Consider the following 8820-nt stretch of genomic DNA (forward strand, 5'->3'; position numbering starts at 1 on the left):
ATATGTATATGTATATGTGTATATATATATATATATATATGTGTGTGTGTGTGTATAATACAAGCCACAGCTGGTTCTGAGCTGTGTTGTTGGGTATGAGCTACAGTGATCAGAATCTCTTCTGCTATTACTTTTTTACATAGACGCACACAGAGTTGTTATTAAACTGTGCCTCAACATAAACTCTTCAGTTTTGCTCCATGCATATCATGTCATGTTATTTTTTCTTTTTTTTTATGATGATTCAGGCCTTGAATTTGGCTTACAGTAGCATATACAGCCTCTACCGGAACTTCCTGGGACCTCCGCATATTAAGGCTATTTGCAGACTTCTGGGATACCAGGGAATAGCTGTGGTGATGGAAGAGCTGTTAAAGGTCGTCAAAAGCCTGGTACGTGCACGAGCATTAAAATTAAAGTTTGTGTATGAGATCTGAGGGCTTTTGCAAGACCCTAGACATAATCTATTTTTAATCCGCTGCTCTCAGATGTGTGAGAAGAAATGCATGTTTTTTGTATTTATGTCCGACCACGTTCCTAGAGCCTTCGAAGTGATGCCTTAATTTGAGTGGATTTAAACTGTACAACACATCAAGTCACCTTTAGTTATATAGCGCTTGATTGTTTTAAAACAGCTTTACAGTGATAACAGGAAAATGATTCAATGATGCAAACAGTTTATTTGGGCTGTACACCAGCTCTAAAAGAAATGAGTTTGGCGCTAGCAACAAGCAAGTTCATGGGTTCGATTCCCAGGATTGCATGAAATGATACAGTGTATACCAAATTTCTAATTTCATGATGCATCATGTCATTTATAAAGAATCTTACTTAAATCAGATCATTGTTAGAGCAAACTTTTTGCACCACCAATCTTTCTTAAAGGATAAAGAACGTCCTTTTCAGGATGTGTTGGTATTAGTAAACATTTGTGCTGAAATCACCTTTTCGTCTTGTTCTTTCCGATGCAGCTTCAGGGCACCATCCTGCAATATGTGAGGACCCTGATGGAAGTGATGCCCAAGATATGCCGTCTGCCTCGCCATGAGTATGGCTCGCCAGGTGAAAATCACATTCCTAAACCAGCCTTTTATTTTCTGACCCAAGAGAGGAGCTTTGACCCCGAGTAAATATCGTAATAAGCACTACATTATTAAGCTTTGGTAAGTCCAATCTGCTGCTGAGCAGATTGGTAGTCTGCAGTGTCATTCACACATTGGTGCAAGCAGAGCTTGCGCAGCAGATGCAGTTTTTTTAAGTCATAGTCAGACTCCTCTTGATTTGAGATGGTTTAGTAATTGCCTCTCGCCATCTTTCCCTCTCTCTTTGTTTATTACGTTCCGGGTGACCATACTGAGAGGGTGCACTCCATGCTGAAATCATGACTGTCTGATTGTGGTCTTTCAGACACCCTGGAGAAAAAAAATAAATGAAGTGGATGGAGTAGAGACAGAGAGAAAAGCAGAGGGTATAAAAACGGCAAATGGTCTGTAAATTATGTAGTCAAAAGCTTCTGCTTGTAAGTTTAAAACTTATTCTTGGATTTTTGGCAGGAACCGACATAACAAAAGAAACGATAAAGTAAACTTAAAAACAGTCGCTATAGATGTTTGTGGCTCTTCAGAAATTTTGAAGATTAAATATTATGGGGATTAAACCACAGAATTTGGATGCAGAAATCAGTATTGAACACCAAAACATGCATGCACACACACTCATATATATTAAGGCTGCCAATAGATTCACATTTTAATTGTGATTAATCACACACATATCATGAAATCGAGCATATACCATTTATCTTGGGTGATTTATTTTATTACAGTATCTTTGTTTACTAGAGTACTTGCTAGGGCTGAACGATGTATCATTTTAGCATCAATATCGCGATGTGCGTATCCACGATAGTCACATCGCAAGGACTTGTGATGTCAATTATAGGGATCATAGTTGATCCGTTATTCATGATCAGTAGGCTACGTGCCAGCAGCTACCCGGCCTGGTAACGCTTGTAATTCGCAGATTAGTTGCAAAGTTTAACCATCATAGTGTGAGAGTTTATCAATTTGCAAGTCCTGTCAGTTTAAACATCAAGCGCAAGAAGACACACTTTTTTCTGTCAGCCTTACTAAAGCACATTTTTGTCCCGCCAAACCGGTGAATGATGTAGATGACGATGAGGGATTTCTGCACTCGTTTTAACTAAGAGAGTGAAAGCCCTGGTTGCATGTGCGCACTGTCTTCAAACTGTCTTGCTCTCTCTCCCTCCCTTGCGCATATTAATGAATTGAGATGACTGAATATCTTTGACAATTCATGATGGTAAAAGGTTGGAAGACCAAAGTACCACCGGTTGTGAATTGTGCTAAAATAACATTGCCTTATCTTCTCTAAATCTAAAAGCGTTCCACACAATTAGATGACAAAAAAAAAAAAATCTATCCAGTGATGAAATGTTTTCTGTTGACACAAATCTTGTGCGATGTCCGAACCTGCCTGGATAAACGCACAACGTGTGCCGTGGTCCATTAATGGCACGTCCGATTCGCCAACTAATGACTCATTTGAACCGATTCACTTTAATGAATGGTTAAAACAACTTATCTATCCACCACTGAACTCAAGAGACATAAATCGGAAACACTTTACAATAAGTTTCCATTTATTAAAGTCTAGTTAACTACATTCTATTAATATTAGTTTCTATGTGGATTTACTCCATTACAAAACCACCCCAGTCATTCTAGAATGATTGATTCTTTCCAAATAGAGCTATTCGATTCATCTGGAGAAATAGCTGTGTATATTGCGGAAAAATAAGATATCGCAATGCCATTTTTATATTCGCAATGATATTTTTACCAATATCAATACCAAGCCCTAGTACTTGCCATTTTTTTTTGTGTGCATTTGACTGTTTAGACGCGTATCCGATGCCCAAAGTAGGTAGCCAAAACTTTTCTTGTCCGTGTTTTGCTCCGTCTTGGACCACTTACACAGAAAGGCCCCTGAGGAACAGTGCGAGTACTCTTTCACATGTTAATATGCAGCTTTATAGCACGTGCTGCACGTCCCACAGTGGACTGCTTTTTACAGCTGAGCTCACGTTATAGGATTTGACTGATTTGGGCCATAAACACACCACTTTAAATGAAGAAACAGACTGTGGCAATTCGCAATTTCACGTGCTTGTGTAATTTGTTTGCATTAGTTGTGTTAAATAATTTTAACGCATTAAAGATTTTGAATTAATTACGTGTCAACGCAATAACGTTGACAGCTCTAATATGAATAAATATAAATTATGTGCAAAATAGGTCTAGAGGAATACTTTTTAAGATACTTCAACATTTCCTAAAACAAAATGAGGCTGTGTAGTAAACTTTTTCTTCTAAAGTGTTGGAAGCGAAGACTTGGAGACTTGGTTGTATCTTCTTAGGCAGGATTCTTTATTTCTGTTGCATCAATGTAGTCTGCTTTGTCCAGAAATCTTAGCCAAGTCTAACTGAACTAAAATACAGACTGGCTTTATACACCTTACAAGGGGGAGGAGTTACATAGAGGAGGGGACTCTTGAACAAAACATGTAAATAAAAGTACATGATTCAGCTGGTAACAGTGTAACTTAGAACCTTGAGATGCTAATCCAATCAGGCCTACTGACCTTTGAAAAGTGACAAGAGGTTAAGTTCGAAACCTTGATTGCCTCAAAATGAAAAACAGTGTGTGCACTTTCTCAGTTTTTATACTATTGAATTGGAACCTAAATGAAACATTTAAATAAAATATGTAATGCTACACTGTCATTACTGTAATGCATGATTTTGTCTTCTGGATTCAGGAATTCTGGAGTTCTTTCACCACCAGTTGAAAGACATTGTGGAGTATGCTGAGCTGAAGACCGTGTGCTTCCAGAACCTGAGGGAAGTTGGAAATGCGTTGCTCTTCTGCCTTCTGAGTGAACAGAGCTTGGTATGATACAATTCTGCTGTCACAACTTCATCTCTGGTCATTCACACCACACTACAGAAAGTTGTCCTCACCACATCACTAAGCCCTGCCTTGAAAATGTTTCTAACTACTTAACCATCATCTTTTCTTTAAAAAGGAAATTTCATCCCAAATAATATCGTCATTTTTTTTTTTTTTACCACTTTCAGCACACAAGTTATGCAAAGGGTCAGTTATCGCACATTCCTTCACCAAAACGATCTTTTCCAGTAGATTTATAATGTGGTTTTGACATTTTTCTTACAATAAAGAGTGAGGAGTAGAGAGCGTAACTAATTAGCACCTTCCTTTGTGATTTTGGTTTCTTTTATGTTCTCTTCTTTGTGCTGAGATGAGTGACACATCAGACATAGCTTCACTAAAGTCTTTAATCATGAATGAGTACATTTTTACTTGGGAATTTTTCACAAACCCATGACAGAAAAAAGGAATATATACCCAGCACAGGTGACATCCATTTATTCTGCCACCTGTTCAGTGTTTACGATGTCTGACTTTGACATACTGTTGTCATGGGAACACATCTGCAGTTGTGTTGCATGTTACCGCACTGTCAATCTGTCCATGTCAGTGTTCAATCCTTTTAAGACTCAGATCAACTTCAACTTCACCTTTCCCTTATTCTTTTTCTTTTGAACCACCAGCCCCTATAAAAAAGCTCGGTATAAGCTAATGGTCTTACGGAGTAAGGTCTGACTTCAGCTAGACTTTAGCCACATATTTTCGTTTTTATTGGGGTAGTTGACATCTCCAACTTTATGTTAAAATCTATTTATGGATGAGATAAATTAAGGTGCTACATAGTGACATTTTTGTCATAATATGAATTCCCAATTAACACCTCGATATGTTTCAGATAATGTGAGCTCCAACACTGTATGTATAATAATTATACAAGAATTCAGTGGCTTTTAAGAGCAGTATAACGTTTTGTCATTGTGTGCCCCTTCGATTCTACATTGCATTTTCAATAATGAATGATAGTAATAAACAATAATGAAGCTTATCTGAAAGGGTTCCATAAGAAAAACACACACACACACGCACAAACACACACGCACACACACACACACACACACACACACACACACACACACACCCCCCAGCACAGTTGAGAATATCTGCCGTTCACCCAGATACTCGAGAGGCTTTTCACAGATGTGATAAGCTGCTATTTAATTGTCAACCATTAGTCACAGTTATGAAAGTCACCCAGAGAGATTTTGTCTTCCACCACAATTAATCTTAATTATATAGTGTCAACAATCAAGGGATGTCTGTTAAAATATAGACGTGCTGGAGAAAGTCTGTATGCCTGTGTGAAATAACATGACCTGCTCTGCCTGATGGCAAGGTCAGTGTGATCAGGTCTGTCAGCTGTAATTCATTGAAATGGCAACAGTCTCATTTGAACGGCTCCTGTCAGTGGTGTGACTGCATGGCTCCATCTACTGGAACCTGGTTAACATAGAAATCTGTGCCAAGGATTTCAAAAAGTCTTCATCGGATATGCTGTTGAACACATTTTTGACATGACGTGCCTTTTTTTTCTTTCTTTTTTGTGAGGGTATTCATTATTTCTGGAACAGCTCAATAGAAGAATATTTAAATACATAATTATTTATGTGAAATATTAATTGCTTTTGCTTGTATCACTTATTTCCTAATGGTTACTCCTTCAGCATGCTCACCTATGTTAATTCCTTGAAAGTAGCTTTTATTTTTAGAGATGAATATCATAAAAACAGTGTATAGAACATTATACATTACCATTACAATAGCTAACATGTATGTGTCAAAGCAGCAAAACCATCGTTTCTGAAATTAGTTCTGCTTTCATATAGTCTCAAGAGGAGGTGTGTGACTTGTTGCATGCAGCGCCCTTCCAGAACATCTTGCCAAGAGTTCACGTTAAAGGTATGCTCATGTTTATGTATGTTTCCTGAGGATATTCAGTATTTTTAGCATGCTTCATGTGAGAAGTTCTTCAAACGTATCCAATAATCTCTCTTTATCCCACACTTGTGCAGAAGGTGAGCGTCTGGATGCAAAGATGAAGCGTTTGGAGGCCAAATACACCGCGCTGCATTTGGTGCCTCTGATCGAGCGTCTGGGAACCCCTCAGGTGGGTGAAACATCACTGCACTGACAGCCGCTTTAGTCGTGCTCTGCTGCTTTACCACCATCAGCATGCACATCCACTTATTGTCATTAGCATCTCCAACACACTTAACTGCTGCGTTGATCTCATTCCAGAGCCTTCCAGATTCATGTGTTGTGGCAGTGGTAATGGGCAAATTGATTCATTTCAAATAGAAATGGTGATTTCTAGCTAAAGGTTACTTGAGGAAATCATCCTTCTAACGATGCTATTATAAGGTCACTTTTCGTTATATTAATTGGTATTTGTACAAGGGCATTAGTTACCAATCTATTGCTTGCTTTTTGTTGCTTCTGTGCCAATTATGAAACAAATACATTTGAAATTTACAGTTGAAATTGACTTAGTATGTAGAAGTTATACATTTTGACTCAATTTTGACTTGTCCAAGTATCTCATAATGCCGACTTTGTCAATAATAATTTTTAAAAAAGCAGTCCTGACATAATGGTTAGAGAGTCAAGACTTATAACCTGAAGTTGACTCTTCGATTATCAATACCGGCAAGCAAATTTAGGTGTGGGATTGTATTAATGGCACTGCTCCTAATAGGTATGCACTAACTTGGATGGGTTAAATGCGGAGGACAAATTCCAAGTATGGGTTACCACGTCACATCACTTTTTTTTAGTTCTAACTTATGTCATAAGACGTAATTATTTCCTTGTGTGGCGGAAATCTACTTCCATAGTTATATTGAATGTTTTGGAAGTTGTAAAGTAAAACAAACAAAAGATTTCTTTAAGTACAAGATGATTACAAATTAATTTCTGGTGCTTGATTTAATTTCAGACCACTTTAATAGTTCCTGTCAAAGACATGCCAAACTGCATTTGAACATAAATGTGTCATTGTCACAATACCATTTAAATGTTATCACAGTACCACATACTGGTCAAAATGTATAAATAATATTTGTTATTTGCAGCTATATTTGAAGTCAGGAGCTGCAATGTCTTGTTGCGGACTTAAGTGAGCCATGCTGGTCCGATTTTAATCAATTCCCCTTGCAATCTTCTCATCAGCAAATTGCCATCGCCCGTGAGGGTGACCTTCTGACTAAAGAGCGCCTGTGCTGCGGCCTCTCCATGTTTGAGGTCATTCTGACTCGCGTCCGTGGTTATCTGGACGACCCGATCTGGCGCGGGCCATTGCCCAGCAACGGCGTGATGCACGTGGACGAGTGCGTGGAGTTTCACAGGTTGTGGAGCGCCATGCAGTTTGTGTACTGCATCCCGGTGGGAGCCCACGAGTTCACCGTTGAGTGAGTGGAAACTGATCACCGGCTGTTTACCAAATTAAGTTTTTGAGCTTTTTTAAAAGATTTTGATCGTCCTCTAGGCAATGTTTTGGAGATGGTCTGAACTGGGCGGGTTGCATGATTATCACATTACTCGGTCAGCACAGGCGCTTTGATATCCTGGACTTCAGCTACCATCTCCTGAAGGTGCAGAAACATGACGGCAAAGATGAGATCATCAAGAGTGTGGTGAGTTTTTCTTTGTCAGTTTGGTGTATTTTTCATGCAATCAAGACACCAACTAATCCATTTGTTTCCCTCCTACTTTAGCCTCTAAAGAAAATGGGTGAACGAATTCGCAAGTTCCAGATTTTGAATGATGAAATCTTTGCCATTTTGAACAAGTACCTGAAGTCTGGGGATGGAGAGAACATGCCAGTAGAACATGTCCGTTGCTTCCAGCCTCCGATCCATCAGTCATTGGCCAGTAACTGAGATTGTGAGTGGAAGAGATGGTTGAGGGAAACCTATTTAGTGACAAGTTTATCCTCAAGTGTAGGACCAGATTCACTGTCACATTCTACTTAAGGAAGCCTTTCTCATGCCAGCCTGTAGTGTTCACAGAGCCAGTAAGTTGCCTTGCGATTAGTTGAGCGATTTGGTTTACACCAATCAATTGTACCATTATTGGTTTTACACATGTCTCAGGCTTTGGTAAATTAGGCTAATATGTTTTAAGATGATGTAGACAAAGTTTTACTTAGTGTATTTCAGGTTGATTTTTATTTTTTTTTGTACACACACTCGTGCCTTATCATAGATAAATGACTTATCTTTTATATGTTAATGGTAGCACAGCCCTACTCATTTTCATGTTTTATACTTGGGGGAAGCAGTGGGAAAGGGTTGGAAAATGGCCAAGTGGGTTTTGTCAACTGATTATTTAAGCTTTTGCTGTGGTGAGAGACCCATGGTATATTTTCTGTGGTGTCGTTGAATGATTGCATGCAAGGTTGTTTTTTTTTCTTCTTCTATTATCTTGAATAAAACCTTAAAGGGATAGTTCACCCAAAAATGAAAATTGTCATCATTTACTCACGTTACTCCAAACCTGTATGAGTTTCTTTCTTCTGTTGAACGCAAAGGAAGATATTCGAGGATTATGGGTAAACAGATAGTTGATGGTAGCCATTGACTTCCATATTCCTCAAATATCTCCCTTTGTGTTCAACAGAAGAAGAAACTCATACAGGTTTGGAATAACAATGAGGGTAGTTTATGATGACAATTAAAATTTTTGGGTGAACCATCCCTTTAAGCATAACCAAGTTTTTACTCTCAATAAACATGCCTTTTTAGTAATTTTTATGTAATCAGATTTTAATTCAATAAATATGTATCAAACTTG

General features: G+C 38.3%; 1 protein-coding gene across 2 annotated transcripts in view; it reads left to right on the forward strand.

Annotated features, from left to right (window-relative positions):
- cyfip1 (cytoplasmic FMR1 interacting protein 1) overlaps nt 1–8820 on the forward strand; it is a 43684-nt gene extending 34864 nt beyond the window's left edge. For both annotated transcript variants that reach the window (XM_039689699.2, XM_039689698.2), the window contains exons 24-31: nt 249–392; nt 972–1062; nt 3842–3972; nt 5856–5928; nt 6042–6136; nt 7198–7436; nt 7514–7661; nt 7743–8820. In XM_039689699.2, the coding sequence (XP_039545633.1) occupies nt 249–392; nt 972–1062; nt 3842–3972; nt 5856–5928; nt 6042–6136; nt 7198–7436; nt 7514–7661; nt 7743–7907 (1086 nt within the window). In that variant the 3' untranslated portion in view covers nt 7908–8820. The remainder of the gene's footprint in view (nt 1–248; nt 393–971; nt 1063–3841; nt 3973–5855; nt 5929–6041; nt 6137–7197; nt 7437–7513; nt 7662–7742) is intronic.

Source organism: Pimephales promelas, chromosome 8 (genome assembly GCF_988280905.1).
Source record: "Pimephales promelas chromosome 8, fPimPro1.hap1.1, whole genome shotgun sequence".
Classification (NCBI taxonomy): domain Eukaryota; kingdom Metazoa; phylum Chordata; class Actinopteri; order Cypriniformes; family Leuciscidae; genus Pimephales; species Pimephales promelas.